At 49.9% G+C, this 23,084-nt stretch overlaps 2 protein-coding genes across 5 annotated transcripts in view; one reads left to right on the forward strand and one right to left on the reverse strand.

Annotated features, from left to right (window-relative positions):
• Positions 1-6,819, forward strand: part of ITPR3 (inositol 1,4,5-trisphosphate receptor type 3) — a 71,537-nt gene extending 64,718 nt beyond the window's left edge. For 2 of the 4 annotated variants that reach the window (XM_007128850.4, XM_055080086.1), the window contains 7 exons: positions 577-769; positions 1,183-1,287; positions 1,375-1,502; positions 2,253-2,418; positions 3,066-3,226; positions 4,362-4,523; positions 5,111-6,819. In XM_007128850.4, the coding sequence (XP_007128912.2) occupies positions 577-769; positions 1,183-1,287; positions 1,375-1,502; positions 2,253-2,418; positions 3,066-3,226; positions 4,362-4,523; positions 5,111-5,179 (984 nt within the window). In that variant the 3' untranslated portion in view covers positions 5,180-6,819. Of the gene's footprint in view, positions 1-576; positions 770-1,182; positions 1,288-1,374; positions 1,503-2,252; positions 2,419-3,065; positions 3,227-4,361; positions 4,524-5,110 lie in introns of those variants that run through there. The other 2 variants (XR_008615807.1, XR_008615808.1) reach the window with 2 other exon arrangements.
• Positions 6,820-6,951: 132 nt separating this feature from the next.
• Positions 6,952-23,084, reverse strand: part of UQCC2 (ubiquinol-cytochrome c reductase complex assembly factor 2) — a 29,619-nt gene continuing 13,486 nt past the window's right edge. Inside the window, exons 2-4 of the mRNA XM_007128851.3 lie at positions 10,823-10,897; positions 9,911-9,980; positions 6,952-7,127 (exon numbers count right to left, since the gene is read on the reverse strand). Of these exons, the coding sequence (XP_007128913.1) occupies positions 7,000-7,127; positions 9,911-9,980; positions 10,823-10,897 (273 nt within the window). The 3' untranslated portion in view covers positions 6,952-6,999. The remainder of the gene's footprint in view (positions 7,128-9,910; positions 9,981-10,822; positions 10,898-23,084) is intronic.

The raw sequence follows: 23,084 nt of genomic DNA on the forward strand, positions 1-23,084 counted from the left end.
CCCAGGCCTCTTGCTGCTGGTCTGGGAGGAGTGGATTTCCAGTGTCCTCCTCAGCTGGACCCCAGACTGGCCTTCAAGGCCCTGATATCTACTCATGGCCCCATCTCCCCTGTACAGTGGGGGTCCAAGCCTGGACTCTTGAGCCAGACCATCTGGGTTTACATCCCAGTGTGGCCCCTCCTAGCTGTGTAACTTTGGGTAGGTTTCTTAACTGCCCGTGCCTCAGTTTCCTCATCTGTAAAATGGGGATAATTAACGGCACCTGCCCTTTAGGATAATTATGAGGATGAAGTGAGCTAACACACAACAATTTTGTAGAGTGTGTCCTGCCACGTAGCAAGCACACCGTAAGTGTTGGCCATCCTTCTCCTGCTGTGTGTGGTATGCGCTGCCCATTCCACCCTCTAGCCTTCTCCTGGGCCTTGGAACTCCAGGTTCCTCGGAGACGACGGCCCCAACAGGCCCGCCAGCCTGGTTCCGCTTGCCCAAGAGCAGACACCGCTGGGGGAGGCGGGGGGGACCACTGGTAGGCAGGCAGCCCGTGGGTCCAGTGGCGGCCCCATCTCTGCCCTGCAGCTCTTTGACCTCATCTACCGCGAAGAGACGCTGTTCAATGTCATCAAGAGTGTGACCCGCAACGGCCGCTCCATCCTGCTGACCGCCCTGCTGGCCCTCATCCTGGTCTACCTCTTCTCGATTGTTGGCTTCCTCTTCCTCAAGGATGACTTCATTCTCGAGGTCGACCGGCTGCCCGGCAACCACTCCAGAGGTCTGGGGGCGCCTCTCCTGGGCGGGCGTGTGGGGATGAGGGGCCTGCACAAGTGGCTGGAGTTGGGACCAGGGCCTGGAAGCGCTTATCCCACCAGGCCCCCTGCCTCAGTTTCTCCTCTTGGGTTCTGGGTGGGGGTCTAGCTCACTGCCTCCCTCTTCCCTGGACAGACTGAGGGAGTGGGAGCACCTTGGGTCGCTCTTATTTGAAGACCTTGTGGTTCATGTTAAACTCGGTACTTGTGGGAGCTGCCCCCGCGGGGGCAGGTACATGGAGACCCTTCACTGTAGCCAGGCAGTGGGGAACTAGTAGGATCAGGGCAGGCTTCCTGGAGGATGTGATGTTGGGGCCAGAACTGGGGAGATGATGAGGACAGTCCTTGGACCTCCTGATCTTGATCCTGTCCCCTCCAGCCAGCCCCCTGGGGATGCCACATGGAGCTGCCACATTTGTGGACACTTGCAGTGGGGACAACATGGACTGTGTCTCAGGGGTCGTGGTGCCCGAGGTCCTGGAAGGTGAGGGCAGTGTGTCCTGGGAGTCAGGTGCGGTGGGGGCGGAGGCAGGTGGCCTGGCCCGGGGCTGAGCACGCGCTCTGCTTGCAGAGGATGAGGAGCTGGACAGCACGGAGCGGGCCTGTGACACCCTGCTCATGTGCATCGTCACCGTCATGAACCACGGGCTGCGCAATGGTGGCGGTGTGGGCGACATTCTCCGCAAGCCCTCCAAAGACGTGAGCGCCCCCTGCCCCCTCCCCAGTCCACGGGGGCCCAGCCCCGCCCTCAGGTCATGGCCGGCAGAGCAGCTTGGCCTCCCTCCGTCTTCAGGGTTGCGAGTCCCTGCACCTTTGCATCCCCTTCTCCCCGCTGTCCTGCCCAGTCCCGTGCGGTTACGGTATAGCTGAGCTATCCAGGCCCCTGTCTACCCAGGCATCCCCACCAGCTCACTGTAGACGCTCTGAGGAAAGACCTTGGCACCCGGCTTAACCGGGCTAGGGAAGCCGTGAGTCAGGCAGCGGGCGGGTCCCCGGTCACAGCGGCTTCATCTGAGAGGCAGAGCCGTGGCCCGAAGCCAGGGTAGGCAGGGTGGGGAAGCCGGGCTGACTCCATAACGAGGCCTCAGGGTTTGGCTCGGGCAGCCCCGCGTTCTCAGAATGTCAGTCTGTCCCTAGTGGCACGAGGGTGAGAAGCTGCTCCTTGGCCAGAGGGTTTCTAGAACGAGTGAGACCAGGTGTCCTGAGGGCAGGCAGAGGAGTTCAGAGCTGCTCTTCCCCTAACCAGCAGTCAGGGGCAGGCCATGCCCGCAGGCCTGGCTGCCCCCGGCCGCTGAATCCTCATCCACACTCAGGGCCTCTGATTGTGATTCTCATTCTGTGTGGTGAGGCTGGGTCCTCTCTGCCATCTTCAGGGTCCTGGGAGCCAGATGCCCTCATTCCTTTCCAATGGGGGCTGCTGACCCCAGCCTCCCTGCCTTCCCCCCGTAGGAGTCTCTCTTCCCGGCCCGCGTGGTCTATGACCTCCTGTTCTTCTTCGTTGTCATCATCATCGTGCTGAACCTCATCTTTGGGGTGATCATCGACACCTTTGCCGACTTGCGCAGTGAGAAGCAGAAGAAGGAAGAAATCCTCAAGACCACGTGCTTCATCTGTGGTGAGGCTGGGCTCCGGCCTGGGGAGGCCGTGGCCGTCGGCGGCGGCCTCGGTCTGGCCCTTCCCAGATTCCTGTGGCCGCCGGGGAGCCCTGCCCCGGGGCCGCCGGCTTGGTGGCTGTTCACTCATCCCAGAACCGGGGAGAACAGGACCATACCCGAACTTGGAGTCATGGAAGGGAGTGGGAAAGGGCCTCAGAGATCCTCCCTTTAAACTCTTTGGGTCTCAGATGAGGAAACGAGCCTGGTCAGTGGCCTCAAACCTCGGGTCTCAGTCCAGGGCCTTTCTCCCCACCCCCTAGGTATGAAGTGCAGGTCCCCTCACAGCCACCGCAGGCAAAGAAGCAGGTGGGGCCCCTGTAGGACAGGACCCTCATCCAAGCTTTTCCGGCTCCCCGGCCCCCGGGATCCTGGCATCTGCTCCCATGGTCCCCTCTGTGCTGCGGCAGGGCAGGGGCTCCATGGCTGTGTGGCTGCTGCTTTAAATAGAAGTGACCTAAAGAGCGCAGAGTGGGCTGTCGCCTGCATTCATCAGAACTTTCAGCCCAAGAACAATGTCCCCACTGCATCGGGAGGCCATGCCTGCCCACCGGGTCTCTTGGAGGCGGGGGAGGGGGTGTACCCTCACCCCCACCTCCTGCCTCCGCAGGTCTGGAGAGGGACAAGTTTGACAACAAGACGGTGTCATTTGAGGAGCACATCAAGTTCGAGCACAACATGTGGAACTACCTGTACTTCATTGTGCTGGTCCGTGTGAAGAACAAGACGGACTACACAGGGCCCGAGAGCTACGTGGCCCAGATGATCAAGGTGTGGGCGCGGGGGAGGGGGCGGTCAGGACAGCTGTGGACACTTGTTAACAGGCAGGAGGGGACAAGGAACAGCTGGAGCCGACCTCGGTTACTCGGGAGCCCCGCCAGCTGTTGTGCAGCAGGAGGGCCTCCGGAAAAAAGCCCCCAGAGGATGCGTGTGGCGTCCAGGGCCCGTGGATGCCTGATGCGAGGCGGCCCTGCTTGTGGCGGCTGCTCGGTGGCCCTTTCTGAGGGGCCTTTTCTAGCTGGCGAGAGGGAGGGCAGCTTTCTGAAGCCTGGGTGGTCGCAGGCCAAGAGGGCGCCTGGATGAACTTTAAACTGTCAAACAGGAGAAATCAACCATCACTCCAATGCAGGAGCGAAGGGAGTGAAGGCAGTGAGTAATAAAGGTCTGGGCACATTTAGGGTAAAGGATGCCCAGCAGTCCCATCAGACGTAGTGCATCTTTAGATTATTGCACATTAGAGAACATGCAGCCTAAAAGGAAAGAAAGGTGGGGAGGAGGTTCTATGCGTCTTTTGAGTCTGTATTTGGATTGGTCTTGAAGCGCAAGTATTATCTGTTGATCTGAGAATTCAGAGCTTGCCACAAGGAACTAGAAAGCTGCTCGGTGTCCCCTCCCGCTCTGCCTCTGTCCCGGGAAACGTGGCTTTGCCTCATGTGTCAGATGCCAGCCACCCTCAGCAGAGCCCTGCTCCCTCAACGCACCATCTGTCTGACTGGCATCTTCCTGGGGTGTGGGGCGTGCTGTCTGGGCGGGAGGGAGGAAGGAAGGAAGGGAGGGAGGGAGGGAGGAGAGGCAGGGTCTGGGTGCAGAGGCCTGCCTCCCACCGCTCGCAGGGTATTTGTTAGGAGAGTAAACAGGTGGCGTTGGTACCAGGGGGAGACTCGGGCTGTCTAATGGAAGTTGGCCTGTCTCAGTACTGTGGCCTCCCCGCCCCCTCAGGGTCACTGCCAGCTCACTCTGGCCCGGGGAAGGACCCAGGTCAATTCAGATTTTCCTGTGACACGTCCCTGGGGAGTAATTTGGCCAAGGGTGTGGTAGCAGGCCTCCCCCCACACAACTGCTTTTCTAAACAAGGCCTTCCTAGGCTGGACCCAAGCTCGCTCACCCCACTGGTGATGTTTTTCAGAACAAGAACCTGGACTGGTTCCCCCGGATGCGGGCCATGTCACTGGTGAGCAACGAGGGGGAGGGGGAGCAGAACGAGATCCGGATTCTTCAGGACAAGCTCAACTCCACCATGAAGCTGGTGTCCCACCTCACTGCCCAGCTCAACGAGCTCAAGGAGCAGGTGTGCCCCTAGCCCTGTCCTGGCAGCACGCCGGCAGCCTCAGGGCCTGCCTGGTGGCGTGGGGGAGGGTGTTGGGGCCTTCACGCTCCCCCTGCCCCCTTCCCTGCTGGCTCCTGTTCTTGGGCCTGGGGTGGAAGACAGGTTACAAACACACTTCTCCCCTCTGTGGAAAGCTAGACGGGGTCGTGGCCCGTCCTTGCGCCCCAGAAAGACAGGGCTGAGCGGAACCTCGTGCCGGTGTGGGGCCTCCCTTGCTCTAGCGAGTCTCCCTCAGGCATTGACTGGTGACGGGAGGGTAAGGCCTCTTTCCCCTTCTCAAGAAAGATCCCCTCTTGCCCAGAGCATCCTCCGCTCCATCCGCTCCATCTGGCAGTGACTAAATGAAATCGGCAGCCCCTTTTAGGTGGGGTGCTTTCCCAGCTGCACCAAATCAATGGTTTGTGACGCGCTGAGGACAAGGGTTTGGGGCTGACATCCCTGCTACACCCTGGGGGCGCCTGGGCCTGCTGCCAGGGCTGAACCGCACCTGGGGGTTGGGTGGGCTCTGGGCGGCCTGAGCCAACCTGACGGCATCTGTTTAAATCTAGATGACGGAGCAGCGGAAACGCAGGCAACGCCTGGGCTTCGTGGATGTCCAGAACTGCATGAGCCGCTGAGTGGAGCCACGGAAGGCCCGTCAGGCCACATGCGACACTGGAGAGCTGAGAGTGGGAACACCGCCCCTCAAGGCCAGGTGCCCATCCAACCCCCAGCTCCACCTCTGCCAGACCCTGCCCCAGGCCAACATAGACTCCAACCAGCCTGGAGGGGAAACTAGAGCCGACAGTCCAGTCCTGCCCAGACCAAGCTCTTAAAAAAGACTCAGAAACTCAGTGGGACTCGGCTTACCTTAATGCCTAAGTCCTCTTAAAGGACTATTGCTTTGTCCCTTAAAGCAATGACTGATGTGCCTTTGTATTCCTCCTGGTAGGTGGTTAGGAGTGGGGGTCTCCATTTTATTCCAAGCACTACATTTTGGTTACTGCCGCCTCTGGAGGGGCGCGGTGATGCTGTCGCTAGTGATTTTAGGGCTTTGTTACTTAACTTATTCATGGTGCCAGGCTCAGCCCTGGCCAGGGCTGTGCGGCGCCCCCCTGTGCCTCAGAACTGCCGTATACGGTGCGTAGACCTCAGTGTCCGAGTCCATGCCACCCCCTCCGCATGGCCCCGGCTGGACTGGTGACCACAGGCTTGGTCCTGAGACCTGCCTCCTCCTGGGCCTCCTGGGGAAGAGTCACACGCCCAGGTGACAGGGCTGGGGCGTGTTAACGGGCTGGTTTTGACTGCTTGTGTTTTTTTCTTTTGGTGTAATGTTTTACAAATCCTTTGGCCCGAGAACTAATATGTTAATTACCTTAAATAAATTAATAAATCTAGTCCGTTAGAAAGGGAGGCTGGCTCCCATGCTCCCCAGGGGCTGGGGTGGGTGGTAACGTGGTGCTGGCGGAGGACAGAATACGAGCCCTGCCTGCTGGCCTAACCTTGGGCTCTTGGGAGATGCTGAATGCCATCCTGTCTTGCAGCGATTCCGGGACAGAACCGTACTACGGGATAACTGGTTTCTATCATAATCCTATGAATTTTATTTTATGCATTTCAAAACACAGTGAGGAGTCCAGGTACAATGAGGTTAAGGACCCACTTCCACTTCTTCCCAACAAGGGGTGCTGTCGGCCCTGCCCTACCTCTTCTCTCAGCTCTGTTCTTGACAAGAAACCTGAAGTAGGGAATGTAAACATCTACTGGTAAGAGCTAAGGTTCCGTGGCGTAATAAGGTGACCCTGTGCATGTCCCCGGCCAGGGGAGGGGGCCTGCCATGTGGCCTCCCACAGAAGCCGCCCCGAGTGCTGAAGCCGACTCACGCTGAGGCCCTGCCTGGCCTGTTGGTAGCTCTACTCTGCCCCTTAAGCCAACTTGGAACATGGCTTTTCTGCAAGGTCAGGGGCAGAGGACTGAGCTCTGGCCTTCTGAGTCAGTGGGGAGGAGGGCCAAGCAGGCTTTTCTCATCCCTCTGTCATACACCTCCTGCTGCTTTCTGTTTGCAACAGGACGCCTTCTTCAGTACTGACCTGACCGCTATTTTTGGCTCTCTCCCAGGAGCTCCTACAACAAAAGGGAGCCTGTGAATCTTGCCAGGAGCCAGCCAGACCTCTGTTGGCAGGTGGGGCTCCTGTGGCCATGCGGGAAGCACCTTGCCCAGAGGCCCCGTCACCTTCCCTTCTCAGGCCCAGACGGAGACCCGCACTTCCTCTCCTGGAGGACATCCTAGCCTGACTGGTGGGCGGGCGGATGCTCAACTGGCGTCCCTCCTCAGGCCAGAGCTTTCTTTACAGCAACAAGGGCTTCCTTTCTTGTGAAGGCCAGATGAGATTCCCGAACTACAAGGACAGGGAAATCAGGGCATTTTATTGATAATGGCAAGTCCACGACTTTACGCTTAGGTACGTGGGTGTGATAAGGCCCGAGCCCAGGCCTTATGCTTCTCCTCGGGATCCCTGGGGGCAAACTTCTCCTGCAGTTTCTTCCACATGCCTTTATTTATCTCCTTAAACTCTTGCAAGGTATCTGCAAAAGGAGAAGACAACAAAAAAGGGCTGAAGTCTAAAACGATTACACAGGTTGGCCCCACAGGGCTTTCGCCACACAGGCGTGTCTCGCTTTTCACAGTATGTTCCTAAGAAAGGGAAGTGTAGCCCCAACTTCTGATAAGCAAATCAGGCAGGGTAACAGACAAATAAATGCAAGTGTGGATGAGCACCTGTATACCAGAGACTGTCCTTACAGTGGCCTCTGTTCACATCCAATCATCATTCAGCATCTAAGCAGGGCCCTCTCTGCTCTGTTCCACGTGAGCAAAGAAAAGGCACTGTAGCATCAGCTACACAACCCACAGGCCCAGAGGCTTATCTCAAAACTTGGCCTGAGCCACACAGACCTTACTGTCTCCATTTTACAGATGTGGAAACTTGATGCAGAGTGAGGTTAAGGAACTTGAGCAGGCTACACGGCTAGGAAGTGGTGGAGCTGGGATTTGACCCCAGACACTTGGGTCCACCCCACGCTGTGGAGTCGAGCAGGCACCCGGGAGGGATCTGGACCTGGGCCCCCATCCCTGCCCACCATTTCCACACTGGGTCCCCTCAAGCAATCAGTTAACCCTCTGAGCCTTGGGTTCCTCATCTGCAAAGTGGAGATCAAAACACCTGCCTCAAAAGTTGTGCGTCTTAAAGGAAATCATGGAGGTGACGTACCTGGCACCTGGCCCACGCTCAAGAAAACGTAGCCATCTTCACAGGCGTGAAGGCAGCGGGAGCTGGTGGGAGCCAGTGGGGCCTCTGTTTAAAAACAAACATCCACCCCTCCCCCCTCACCCCTAAAGGAACCAAGGCAGGGTTTCTCAGTCTCAGCACCAGCGCATTTGGGGCCAGATAATTCTTTGTTGTGGGGCTGACCTGGCACTGCAGCAGCATCTTGGCCTCTACTCACTAGATGTCAGCAGCAAACTGCCCTTTCCCCCCGCAAGCTGTGACAACTAAAATGGTCTCCAGACATTGCCACAGGTCCCTGGGGGACAAAATCACTCCCGGGTTGAGAACTACTGGTCTAAAGTCTCTCCAGGGCTAAAGTTCTATGATACCTAATTTTACTTGTATTTTAAGTTTAGATTTTCACATTATTTAAATTTCACAGCCTGGATTTTCATCTCTTAATAAAACTTCTGGAGAAAAAGAATAGCTTTTCTGAACAAAAAGGTAACTTACATCATCTATTAACATTTATTGTCAGTGGGCTCTTGACTAAATTAGGACACGCACTGTACCCCGGCCAGCGTTCCGCCCTGAGACTTTTCCAGAAGTCCAGGTTCCTTTGTGGGGCACAAAATGGGACGCCGAAGCCTCCTTCAGAGACCCCTGGGACCCCAAGCCAGGATGGACACGCTCAGGACCTAGACTGCGGCCACATTTCAGGCTTGCCAGGCCCTCAAATCCTCATGACAAACACTGTAAGGTGTCCTGCCCTGTCAGAGGAAACACTCAGTAAGCTTCTTCCACAGAGTCACAACAAAAATAAGAGGCTTGCTGTGAAAGCAAATTATCAGCTAATTTCCTAAGGCTGAACTCCCAGCCAGGACAAGCTGCAGCACAGGCCAGTGGTGGGGAGTCACACATCTCCCCCCTCCTTGGCTATGGCCCGTTGTCTCCGAACTCAGGCGTCCTGAGAGTTAACAAAGAGGCAGAGGCTGAGCCTCTGGAACTTCTTTCCATTCTAATTTCAAGTTCAAACTTTGCTCAAACTCTTCAGGGTCCTCACAATGACATTGTGCATCGATGCTGGTAATTACATGGGCCCAGGGACATGGGGGTACCATCTGTTTATATGTGTATGTGGGTGTGGACACACACACACACACACACACACACACACTTAAAAAATTGCCAATAAAGTGATTCTGCCTGGCCAAGATATCTCTACCCCAGTTTTCCAGAGTAAATATAAAAATAGTATCAGAGTCAACACACAATAGCAGATGACACCACCACGTTTTAATCTGTTCAGAAGGTTAAGAGTTTTCTGGAAGCCTAAATTCTCAAACCTTAGTTGCTGAAGGCTGCCAGAGGAATAGGAAAGAGAAATTTCTGGAGTACCAGGAGGCAATGTTTCAGGGCCATGCCCTCCCAGAAAAGGTTAGCCTATTTTTATATGTGGTATCCTTGGCAATAAAAATAGTTAATTTTCCAGAACCTGCCCGTTTCAACCCAGGCTCCCCCTGCCACCACCCCCCACGTCCCCCTTCAGTGACAATGGAGATGGGGAAGTAAGGAGGGGCCAGGCTAGGCCGGGTTTTTCCTTTCTTGTTAATCAGGGTCTATTCAAGGACTCCAAAACATACCTAGTTAAACCCATATCTAACCCACAGACCACGTCCCCTGGGTCAGATAACTCTTAGGCGGATATCCCCATACACGTCTATTGAATGACTTTTTGTTTTAATTAAAACCCTCGTGTTTATAAAGCCCCCTTAGGACCATAAAGGTAAAATTATTTTCCTTCCATCCTGATTTCAACTACTTCCATTTGGCAAATACATATTCCCCTGTTCCCTGTTGCCCAGCCTTGAATTTAAAAGCTCTAAAGATGGATTTGCTTTTTTAAAATAATGCCTTTGACCTTCTCCATGTTCTGTGGCCAAAAAGCATGAGCCCTGGAGCTTCAGAATTTCCCGTGGGCTATTCCACAAGACTCTCCATCAAGCGAAACTGTCTTATTAGACAATTCCCCTTGGCCGCTCAAACACAAAGACTCATTTGCAAACCAACCAGAAAGGGCAGTAGCTGTGCTTTCCATACCTGTGGACAGGATCAGTTTGTATTCTTCCAGGGACAGACCACTGAAGCTTGTGTCTCTGGGGCGAGGGTACTGGTCACAAGGGGCAGAGGGGAAGAGAGAGGGAGGGGAGAGAAGATTAGTTCTGCGGCACATCCCGGGACTGGATGATCCTGGAGAGAAGCCACACTCTAACCACAGTTCACAGGCCATGGGTGTCTGGAGGTCAGAAGGAGAAGCGCAACGCCACCTGGAGGCCAAACGAGCCCGGTCTGGAGAGGCGGCTCTGACTTGAACACGCACCTGAACCCTCTGCAAAATGCAGGCTGGGCCTCGGGAGCCTGGGTGGGGCCTATGATTCTGCATTTCTAACCAGCCCCCGGTGGTGCCCATGCTGCTGTTCACGGACAACACTTTGAGCAGTGAGGATTTAGAAGAGATCCCCTCTTCATACAGACTAGGCATTTGACCATGTAAATCTGTGGTTACTGAGCACATTTTTCAAGCCTGGGGGAAAATAACACACTAAATGGAATTCGACAGCAATCATGTCAGGGCCGAGGAGAGGTCCAGCTTTGTCTGACAGGACTTTCCCAGTCACCCCATCTTTATCACCAGAGTGTGGGGAAGACCAGTTCCGTCAGAGGGGGTGGGAAAATATGTGTGAGATCCAAGAGTTGTCAGACACACCCGGAAGCACCCACTGGCATATAAAACACATGGCTTTTCTTCAAAATTAAAAACGGCTTTCATTTAGGTGACCTAAAAGCCTCTACCAGGTGCCTTAGTTGGCTTGGTTGAAATTACTGGTTACATTTGAAAGTAGCAAAACCACAATTCCTTACAGAACATCGTATAATCAGATTTCACTCACTCTTATTGGTCATCTCCAGTCGGAGGGCTGGGGACGACACAAAAGACTGTGGCCCACTCACCTTGTGTTTGTAGTAGTTTGCATGGAGCCGTGCTAAGCTCTCGTACATCTGATCACAGGCCTCAGGCTCTGAAACCTGAAAAACAAAACCTCCAAGAAAGTTGAGCAGATGAGCCCTGCCCCCACACGGGTCTGTACCGTATGCCTCCAGGAAGGACAGGAAGCAGGCCTGCAGCTCAGAGCTGGCTTCTCTGACCACAGGTCCCACGGTCAGAAATCACCTTTCTGGAATAATGGCTCCACCTCAGCAGCTCCCCAACCTGCAGGAAAACTCAACTGGCAAACAAACATTTGCTGAACACCTGTGACTTGTGAACCAGCAAGCCACCGCGGTGGGAGGCACTGCGGTAAAAACACAACACCCCAGGAGTGCTAGGGGCAGTGTGGGCCACAAGAAGTCAGGGGAGGTCAGCGGATCATGGAAGTGAGACTAAGCTGGTTTCTGAAGGATGCACAGGAGCTGGGGAGAGTGGAGAGGGCCTTCCTGCTGGGGGCGGTTGCATGAGCAGGGCAGAGGAGGCAGGGATGCTATACCTATGCCTCACACCAGACCATCTGGCTGAGGCCTGAACATGCAGGTAAAAGCCTGGGTGGGAGAAAAAGAAAGAGCTTTTTGAGTTAAACCTTCAATATGAAATGTATTAAATAAAGATTCTTTTATGAAAGGCAAAAAAAAAATCATCTGAGCTTTCATCTGTGGTAAGTGGGGAGCTGTTGAGGAAAGAAACATGAAGAAAGTAGTATTTTAGGATGAAACAGGTGAACTGAGGAGAACCAAGAGGGAGAATCCAGTTAGGTCCTGTTAGGAAGACTTGCAAATAGAAAGGGGGAAAGAAAGCAATACTCCAGATGGCCCTGCTGGAAATTCCAGGGAACGAGGGCAACATGCAGATGAGAGGTGGGTTTTTCCCTCTCATACCTCTTAAAAAGTTTTCCCTTCCTTCTGCCTTTGCCATTATTTAGCTACAGTTCCTTACATTATTTTGCCAAGAATTCTGAAAGCTCCCGAGAATGAAACTTTCTCTTCAATGTTTTTTCCCAGAATCCAAATGATGGATTTTTCCAACGTAAATCCTTTCTTGAAGAAGGCAGAGCATAAATAAATCAGTAGTTAAGCATTTTAATAGGCAGCTCCACTTCTGCCTCCGTGTGCATGTCAAATAAGGTCCCCACTTTACAGCAAACAAAAAAGACAATCCTGTCATTGAGTTCTACTCAATCCATCCCCAGGTTCAGGCCACCCATCATGAGAACGCCCAGGTAGCCACATCAGAAGAGAAAGGGTGATGGGCTGAGGTGGCAGCCAGTGTTTGTTGACTAATGATCAAAGGCATTATTTGAGTGCACTGGGGCTAAAGGCTGAAAAAGAGGAACGGATATTAACACATAGGTCTGACTCCCCGTCGGGCGGCGCTTCCAGGGAAAGTCCAGCTGGAACAGAATTCTGCAGCATACACTTTTGGGGAAAGCATTTTGAATGTTCTGTCTTCAGCAGGGCATGCAAAACTAAGAGCTAACCAGACGACAGACGAACAGAAGGCACAAGATGCAAAAGGAAAAAGGGTAACACCAGCCAAAGTTTTAAAGAATATTATGTAGATTATCAAAAGGTAATTGTGCATTTCATCATTTGCTTGCCCTCTTCATACCTGTACAGATGTGTCTGCTTATAAATTTAAGAGAACCTACAGTGTGCCCGGCCCATGTCAGAGCAGGTGTGCATAGCTGTGGGGAGCTGTGGAGTCCAACTGCCTGCATTTGGATCTCATCCCTCACCAGCTAAGGGGTATCGGGCAAATCACTCCATCTCCCTCTGCCCCGACACTTTAAAAAAAAATTTCCCACTTTTCCTTTATCCTTCTCTATATCTATATATACATAATATTTCAGTATGTTTCCTAAGAACGACATTCTCTCATATAACCACAGTTCCATGACCAAATTCAGGACATTTAACATTGATACAACACTTCTATCTGTTCCATCGTCCATATTCCAACTCTGTCAATTGTCTCAGTAAAAACTCTTTACAGAAAAAAACAGTCCTTTACGCCCAGGATCGCCTCCTGCGCTACCTGTCACGTTTCTTTCTCCTTGCAGCTGGGACACCTCCTCGGCCTTTCTTTGTCTTCCCAGCGTTGACATTTTTGAAACATACTGGCCAACTTAACTTTTCTTTTAAAAGAAAAGATAATAATTGTCCCTATTTCTGAGGGCGATGTGAGGATAAGTAAGGTAATGCCTGGACTGCTCTGAATTCAGGGCCAGGAACACTGACGAATGTGAGGGATTAGTCTTGGTTACTATTAGTAGTAAACAGTTATAGTAAACACAGGCCCTTTACTGCACTAACTACAAGGCGAAAGACTTCAGGACGATCCCGGTGACAGCGGAATGAGGGGTGCGTGGAGGGCCCCTGACACCATCAGCGGAGCCAAGGAAGCCCCGCCAAGGGTCACGGCGAGGGTGGGCGGAAGTTACTAGTAGGACGTGGGGGCTCTCCAGGCACAGGACCAGCTCATGCACACGCCCAGGGGACAGCAATTAGGACACATCAGCGGATCAGTGCTGCTGGTGTGACTGCAGGGTATGGCTGGAGGTGGAAGTGATGAAGGGATGGAAAATCACCGAAGCTTCACTCTGTCCCTGACTGGACCTCCGGCCCTGGGCCTGATGGCTCTCAGTGGTCCCCAAGCGTTTCATGATCAGCTTGGCGGGGATCACGCACTGACCCTTGGTCTCTGCTGAGCAAGTGGCTGTCTGCAGCACCTGTCCTCCACCTGATGGCCGTGCAACCCGACCTTCCCCTCCCACCACCACCGACCACCCTCCCAACCCAGCTCTTAATTAAGAAAGGCATTCACAGAACTGACTGCCCAGTGCCTCTCTCCCGGGCTCCCTCACTGCCGGCAGACCACCAACACATCGCGTCCTCACCGGACCCGCGCTCCCACCAGATCCTCACCTTCAGAGATGCTGCCAAAAGGAGTCCCCTCCTGCCTTTCCTCCAAATCTAACTGAGAGTTGGCCGGAGGGCTGCTCAGCCACCTCTGTCTGTACACTCGGTGGGGCGAGCAGGGTGTCTCCTTCCTGCCCAGCTTTTCCCACCTCTGACAGAGAAGTAGGGCAGAGGGGAGGGACAGAGAGAGAGAGGATGGGGTCACCATACAGAGCATTGCTCAAAAACCAAAGTGACCCTCTGCGTTCCCTGAACCTCTCAAAAGTCCTTCAGTATTAAAGAGACAGTCTCCCAGATACTTTCCATAAAGCCTGGAGCCTCAAAGAATAATCTGAGAAGCATCTATGAATAACAAATCACCAAAAAATGACCTTGTCACCCAATTTCTCATCTGAGGTCAGAAGGTGTCTGTACAAGGCTGTAAAAGTAGCTCAGTGGAGGTGATGAGAGTTTGAGGTACGGCAACTTCAAGCCAAGTTATTACTGCCTAAGCAGAGATGGAGCCAAGGCCAATTCTGGGTTCCTAGTCACACCCAATCCAAGCTCAGCAATTACAAAATAGTCCTATTTACTACTTAAAAGTACATCAATAGAAATACTTGTCTAATTCCGGAAGCCTCACCACATACCTACATCCTACACTTTATTCACAGACTCCAGCGCAAACATCGCTGAATTTTGAAATACACAGTTTTCCCGATGAAGTGTACTGTGCACTTTTAGAAATATTCTTATATACAAGCTTTAAACTACCTGATTTTGTATTCACACCTAATGAGATTACGGACATTTTAGGACTAATAGCAAAGCTGGGTTTAAAAAAGGCAGCAGTGGGATATTATGAAAAATTCAGCTCTGCTCCCTAAATGTGAATAAAATAGATGTTCAAGTGACAAAGTGTCCTTTTTGGCTCTACTTTTGCTCCTTTTGCATTTCCCCCGCTCAGTCGTCAGTAAATTTCTCTTTACCATATTAAATTTTTATACATACAAATCTACATCACTGCCGCAGGCACTGATTTTGATTTTCCAAATTGAATTTTGGGTGGTGACGGCAATTGGTACAGCGGCCCCTATTCCAGTCACACAAAGGGATGCATAAGCACTTTTGGGAAAGTGTTGCAAATTGCTTTGCTAATTAAGGTAGAGCTGGATTCAGTCCAGGAGGATCTATGAGAAAAGGTTTTCATGACTTGGTAATGAACTTCCGAAATGAGTTCATTCCATTATGGGAGTCTATTCCCTTGAATTCAACTGAAAATCTATTTCTTGAGCATCTACTATGTAGAGAGCTCTGCTAGGTGGCTGTGAGGGGACATAAAGACCCAGCCTCGGCTCCAGAGAAGCTGGCAATCAAGCCGAGACAAGATACACACACATTAAAAATAAAAAATGACCAGGACAGAGTGTAACTGAGTGCCAAGAGTTACAGGAGATCAGAAGCAGGAACTAGTTACCAGGCCTGGCTCACATGGCAGGTGTGGTTCCCTTACAGGGAAGGTTTGCGTTTCACTGCAGTGACAGGTCACAGAGTGATGGGGAGTCAGAGTTCCTCACTTTGAGGAGTGTAGACTTCAGAGCTGGGCAGCATGGGGATCAGAGGAGGGACTGGGAGGAAGAGGCATGAAAAGGCAGGGGGACAAGGATGGTCCAGACAGGCTGGGTCTTAAGCCACGCCAAGGAGTGCTTCAAGGCCTGGGAAGCCACCAGATTCTTGACAAGCTCTGTGTCTGGGCTTTGGTCCACAGTGCACTAGGTTCTCAAAGGTTCAGAACCTGGGAGCAGAGATCAAGATGGCAGAATAGAAGGACGTGGAGCTCACGTCCTCCCAAAAATACATGAAAGACACATCTATATGTTGAAAAATTCTCACAGAATACCCACTGAACACTGGCAGAAGATCTCATACAACCAAAGCTGCAAGAAAGATCACCACATAACCGGATAGAATGAAAGAAAAAAAAAGCAGGAATCAGGACGGGACCTGTGCCCCGGGAGGGAGCTTTCAAAGGGGAAAGGTTCCTTTACCCTGGGAACCCCCTTCACTGACTGGGAGGTCCACTGGGACAGATAGGTAGCCTCAGAGGAGAGCACAGCAGCTGGCCTGTGGCAGGCAGGACAGAGGGAGACCAGCACAGACAAGTCCACGCTACCTTGCTGCACTTCCCAGCCCAAGACACATGCCTGCTGGTGTGCAGAGCAGCTGGGGGTTGGAACTCGGGCTTCAGAGGACTCACTCTCGCTGCGCAGAGACAGCCTGAAGGGCCTGGAGTGTGGCCCGGGGCGAGGCTGGGGGTGCTGTGCGCAGGATGGAGCCCGGGTCTACTGTCAACGTGTGTGAGAAGCAGGGGGCGTGACCCCACCACAGCGGCCTCACTCTCTGGGTGCTCAGGGCGGGCACAGCTCTGCCATTATGAGCTCTGGGAGCACACAAGCGCCAGTGGGTTGCCAACACGCAGAGGTAGGGCTGAAATCTGAACCAATTCTTGGCGGGAGCGTGACTTCAGCAAATTTATGCCAGCGGCAGCTTCTACAGGACATCTGAGCTGATTACTGGCACTCCCCTAGCTGAGGCAGGCCTAGTGCCAGCAACAACAAACTTTGTGGGCATGTACACGCAGAAGCAGGGCTGATATCTGAGCTGATTTCTAGTATTCCCGCAGCAGAGGCGGGGCCGAGGGCAGTGTCAACAACAGTGTACTTTTTGAGCATGCACACCAGGTGACAGAAGATGTTACAGAGCACATGTCCACGCAGACAACTCCTGGGGAGGAATACACAGCAGCTCCGTTCCCAGTGGGAGTGCTCCTGTTCCACCTACCTCACACCACAGTTTAGGACCGGATCTGGGGGCTTCTACTTCAACAACTGGGGAGCAGACCCTGCCCCTGATAGGGCTGTGACAACCACAGAGCAAAGAGGAGGCCCTGCCCAACATCCAGTGCAGGCTCTGGTCACCACAACACCAATCACACCCCCTATCAAGGGGAGAAGGGCCAGCACACCCTGAAGGAAGACATGGCAGGCATCCATACCAAAAACAGCCTTTGCACCAAAAATATTAGACTCACACAGGCTACACAGGGGTGTTTCTACATAAAAACAGCCCTTCATGACCACAGTAGATAACTGTTTCCCCTAAATTCATAGAGTCAGAGTAATATAAGTAAAATGAAAAAGCAGAGGAACCACTCCCAATTATAAGAACAAGAGAAATCCCCTAAAAGAACAAACAGTGAAACAGACCTCTCCAGTCTACCAGACCCTGAGTTCATAACAAAAATGCTGAAGGAGCTAAGAAAAGCTATCGACAGAAATGCAGATCACTGTAACTAGGAACTATAAAGAGGAGGCAATCAAAATCAGACAACTTAATTGCCGAGATGAAAACTGAGCTAAAGGCAATATATAGAAAACTAAATAATGCAAAATGAATGAGTGATCTGGAGGACAAAATAATGGAAATCACCCAATCAGAATGGCAGACAAAAAGACAAATGAAAAAAAAAAAAAAAAAGAAAGCAACATAAAAGACCTATGGGACACAAAGTGTGCCAATCTAGGCATAATAGGGATCCCAGAAGAAGAAAGAGAAAAGGGGATCGAAAATGTATTTAAAGAAATTATGGCTGAAAATTTCCCAAATCTAAAGAAGGAAACAGATATCAAGGTACAGGAAGCACAGAGGGTCCCAAACAAGATGAACCCAAGCAGACCTACACCAAGACATATCATAATTAAAATGGCAAAAGTTAAAGATAAAGTGAGGATTTTAAAGGCAGCAAGAGAAAAACAAAGAGTAAGTTACAAGGGAACCCCCATAAGGCTATCAGCTGATTTCGCTATAGAACCTTTGCAGGCCAGAAGGGAGTAGCAAGATATATTCAAAGTCCTGAAAGGGAGAAACCTGCAACCTAGGATACACTACCCAGCAAGATTATCATTTATAATACAAGGAGAGATAATGAATTTCTCACACAAGCAAAAACTAAGAGAATACAGCAATACTAGACCTAACCTAAAAAGAATATTGAAAGGTCTTCTCTAAATAGAAAAGAAGCAAGAATCTATAGGAAAGGGAAAATCACAATAGGAAAAGCAAATATATGAAAGGATTGTAGATCGCTTAAATAAACCAGAACATACATTTAAAAAAAAAATCAAAAAAATTTGTGGAAGCAATTATAACTACAATAAATGGCAAAAGGATAAACATGAAAATGTAAAATAGGACATCAGAATCATATTGTTCTTATTTGGGAGAGGGGAGTAAGAAAACGTAGATTTTTTGGAATGTGTTTAAGCTTATATGACTACCAGTCTAAAGCAAGCAGATACAGTAATGGGTTAACATACTTGAAAACCAGGGTAACCACAAATCAAAAACATACAACAGATTCACAAAAAACAAAAAGAAGAGAACTCAAGTGTAATACAAATGAAAACCATCAAACCACAAAAGGAAAAACAAAAAGAAAGGAACAAAGAAGAAATACAAAATCAACTGGAAAACCAGATTTAAAATGGCAATAAAATACATACCTGTCAATAATTACCTTAAATGTCAATGGACTAAATGCTCTGACCAAAAGACACAGAATGGCAGATTGGATAATAAAACAACAGCCTACAACACGCTGCCTACAAAAGACCCACTTTTGGGCGAAGGACACCCACAGATTGAAAATGAGGGGATGGAAAAAAATACTTCACGCAAACACAAATCACAAGAAGAGGGGGGTCACAATATCATATCAGACAAAATAGACTTTAAAACAAAGGCCATAGGGACTTCCCTGGTGGCACAGTGGTTAAGAATCTGCCTGCCAATGCAGGGGACACGGGTTCGAACCCTGGTCCGGGAAGATCTCACATGCCGCGGAGCAACTAAGCCCATGAGCCGCAACTACTGAGCCTGCACTCTAGAGCCCAAGAGCCACAACTACTGAGCCTGTGTGCCGCAACTACCGAAGCCAGCGTGCCCAGAGCCGTGCTACGCAACAAGAGAAGCCACCGCAATGAGAAGCCCGCACACCACAATGAAGAGTAGCTCCTGCTCGCTGCAACTAGAGAAAGCCTGTGTGCAGCAACGAAGACCCAACACAGCCAAAAATAAATAAATAAATAAATTTACTTAAAAGAAAAACAAAACCCAAAACAAAGGCCATAAATAAAGAGGGATGCTATATAATGACAAAATGATAGATGCAAGAAGAGGATATTACACTCATTAACATATATGAACCCAGTATATGCTATAGGAGCACCTAAATACATAAAATAAATACTAACAGACATAAAGGGAGAAATTGATGGGAATAAAATAAAAGTAGGAGATTTTAACACCTCACTGACATCAATAGATCTTCCAAACAGAAAATCAATCAGGCAACAGAGATCCTAAATGACACAAGAGAACAGTTAGACTTAATTGGATATCTTCAGGACACTACATCCAAAAAAACCAGAATACACATTCTTTTCAAGTGCACATAGTACATTTTCTAGGGTAGATGACATATTAGGACACAAAACAAGCCTTGATAAATTTAAGAGGATAGAAATTATTTCAAGCATCTTTTCTGACCATAATGGCATGAAACTAGAAGTCAACCACAGAAAGAGAAACAAGAAAAAAAACTGATTGTTACACAGAGACTAAACAACACGTTATTGAAAAACCAATTGGTCAATGACGAATTCAAAGAGGAAATTAAAAAATACCTTGAGACAAATGACAATGAAAATATAACCATATAAAATCTATGGGATGCAGCAAAAAGCATTTCTCAGAGGGAAGTTCATAGCAATACAGGCCTTCCTCAAAAAAAACAAGAAAAATCTCAAATAAACAACCCAACCTACCACTTAAAAGAATTAGAAAAAGAAGAACAAACAAAACCTAAAGTCAGCAGAAGGAAGGAAATAATAAACATTAGAGAGGAAATAAATAACATAGAGATTTGAAAAAAATCAATAAAACCAAGAGCTGGTTCTTTGAAAGAATAAAATCAACAAACCTCTGGCTAGGCTCACCAAGAAGAAAAAAGAGGGGACCCAAATAAACAAAATAAGAAATGAAAGAGGAGAAATAACAACTGATACCACAGAAATACAAGAAGCCATAAGAGAATACTATGAACAATTATATGCCAACAAACTGGACAACCCAGAAGAAGTGGACAAGTTTCTAGAAACATACAGCTCACCAAGACTGAATCAAGAAGAAATAGATAATTTGGGGGGTTTCTGGCCGCGCTGCATGGCTCACGGGATCTTGGTTCCCTGACCAGGGATTGAACCCGGGCCATGGCAGTGAAAGTGCCGAGTCCTAACCACTGGACCGCCAGGGAATTGCCAAGAAGAAATAGATAATTTGAACAGACTGATCACTAGAAGTGAAACAGAATCTGTAATAAAAAAAAAAAAAAAACTCCCTGCAAACAAAAGTCCAGGACCAGATGGCTTCACTAGGGAATTCTACCAAACATACAAAGAACTTAAACTGATCCTTCTCAAACTCTTCTTCAAAAGACTGAAAAGGAGGGAACACTCCCAAAGTCATTCTATGAAGCCACCATCACCCTAATACCAAAACCAGACAAAGACACCACCAAAAAAGAAAGTCACAGGCCAATATCTTTGATTGATATAGGTGTAAAAATTCTCAATAAAATACTAGCAAACCAAATCCAACAACATATAAAAAGGATCATACACCATGATCAGGTTGGATTCATCCCAAGTTAACAAGGATGGCTCAACATATGCCAATCAATCAGTATGACACACCACATAAACAAAGGAAAAGACAAAAACCACATGATCATCTCAACAGATGCAGAAAAAGCATCTGATAAAATTCAACATCCATTCATGATAAAAACTCTCATCAAAGCTTGCCCTCTTCATACCTGTACAGATGTGTCTGCTTATAAATTTAAGAGAACCTACAGTGTGCCCGGCCCATGTCAGAGCAGGTGTGCATAGCTGTGGGGAGCTGTGGAGTCCAACTGCCTGCATTTGGATCTCATCCCTCACCAGCTAAGGGGTATCGGGCAAATCACTCCATCTCCCTCTGCCCCGACACTTTAAAAAAAAATTTCCCACTTTTCCTTTATCCTTCTCTATATCTATATATACATAATATTTCAGTATGTTTCCTAAGAACGACATTCTCTCATATAACCACAGTTCCATGACCAAATTCAGGACATTTAACATTGATACAACACTTCTATCTGTTCCATCGTCCATATTCCAACTCTGTCAATTGTCTCAGTAAAAACTCTTTACAGAAAAAAACAGTCCTTTACGCCCAGGATCGCCTCCTGCGCTACCTGTCACGTTTCTTTCTCCTTGCAGCTGGGACACCTCCTCGGCCTTTCTTTGTCTTCCCAGCGTTGACATTTTTGAAACATACTGGCCAACTTAACTTTTCTTTTAAAAGAAAAGATAATAATTGTCCCTATTTCTGAGGGCGATGTGAGGATAAGTAAGGTAATGCCTGGACTGCTCTGAATTCAGGGCCAGGAACACTGACGAATGTGAGGGATTAGTCTTGGTTACTATTAGTAGTAAACAGTTATAGTAAACACAGGCCCTTTACTGCACTAACTACAAGGCGAAAGACTTCAGGACGATCCCGGTGACAGCGGAATGAGGGGTGCGTGGAGGGCCCCTGACACCATCAGCGGAGCCAAGGAAGCCCCGCCAAGGGTCACGGCGAGGGTGGGCGGAAGTTACTAGTAGGACGTGGGGGCTCTCCAGGCACAGGACCAGCTCATGCACACGCCCAGGGGACAGCAATTAGGACACATCAGCGGATCAGTGCTGCTGGTGTGACTGCAGGGTATGGCTGGAGGTGGAAGTGATGAAGGGATGGAAAATCACCGAAGCTTCACTCTGTCCCTGACTGGACCTCCGGCCCTGGGCCTGATGGCTCTCAGTGGTCCCCAAGCGTTTCATGATCAGCTTGGCGGGGATCACGCACTGACCCTTGGTCTCTGCTGAGCAAGTGGCTGTCTGCAGCACCTGTCCTCCACCTGATGGCCGTGCAACCCGACCTTCCCCTCCCACCACCACCGACCACCCTCCCAACCCAGCTCTTAATTAAGAAAGGCATTCACAGAACTGACTGCCCAGTGCCTCTCTCCCGGGCTCCCTCACTGCCGGCAGACCACCAACACATCGCGTCCTCACCGGACCCGCGCTCCCACCAGATCCTCACCTTCAGAGATGCTGCCAAAAGGAGTCCCCTCCTGCCTTTCCTCCAAATCTAACTGAGAGTTGGCCGGAGGGCTGCTCAGCCACCTCTGTCTGTACACTCGGTGGGGCGAGCAGGGTGTCTCCTTCCTGCCCAGCTTTTCCCACCTCTGACAGAGAAGTAGGGCAGAGGGGAGGGACAGAGAGAGAGAGGATGGGGTCACCATACAGAGCATTGCTCAAAAACCAAAGTGACCCTCTGCGTTCCCTGAACCTCTCAAAAGTCCTTCAGTATTAAAGAGACAGTCTCCCAGATACTTTCCATAAAGCCTGGAGCCTCAAAGAATAATCTGAGAAGCATCTATGAATAACAAATCACCAAAAAATGACCTTGTCACCCAATTTCTCATCTGAGGTCAGAAGGTGTCTGTACAAGGCTGTAAAAGTAGCTCAGTGGAGGTGATGAGAGTTTGAGGTACGGCAACTTCAAGCCAAGTTATTACTGCCTAAGCAGAGATGGAGCCAAGGCCAATTCTGGGTTCCTAGTCACACCCAATCCAAGCTCAGCAATTACAAAATAGTCCTATTTACTACTTAAAAGTACATCAATAGAAATACTTGTCTAATTCCGGAAGCCTCACCACATACCTACATCCTACACTTTATTCACAGACTCCAGCGCAAACATCGCTGAATTTTGAAATACACAGTTTTCCCGATGAAGTGTACTGTGCACTTTTAGAAATATTCTTATATACAAGCTTTAAACTACCTGATTTTGTATTCACACCTAATGAGATTACGGACATTTTAGGACTAATAGCAAAGCTGGGTTTAAAAAAGGCAGCAGTGGGATATTATGAAAAATTCAGCTCTGCTCCCTAAATGTGAATAAAATAGATGTTCAAGTGACAAAGTGTCCTTTTTGGCTCTACTTTTGCTCCTTTTGCATTTCCCCCGCTCAGTCGTCAGTAAATTTCTCTTTACCATATTAAATTTTTATACATACAAATCTACATCACTGCCGCAGGCACTGATTTTGATTTTCCAAATTGAATTTTGGGTGGTGACGGCAATTGGTACAGCGGCCCCTATTCCAG

Source organism: Physeter macrocephalus, chromosome 18 (assembly GCF_002837175.3).
Source record: "Physeter macrocephalus isolate SW-GA chromosome 18, ASM283717v5, whole genome shotgun sequence".
NCBI lineage: Eukaryota > Metazoa > Chordata > Mammalia > Artiodactyla > Physeteridae > Physeter > Physeter macrocephalus.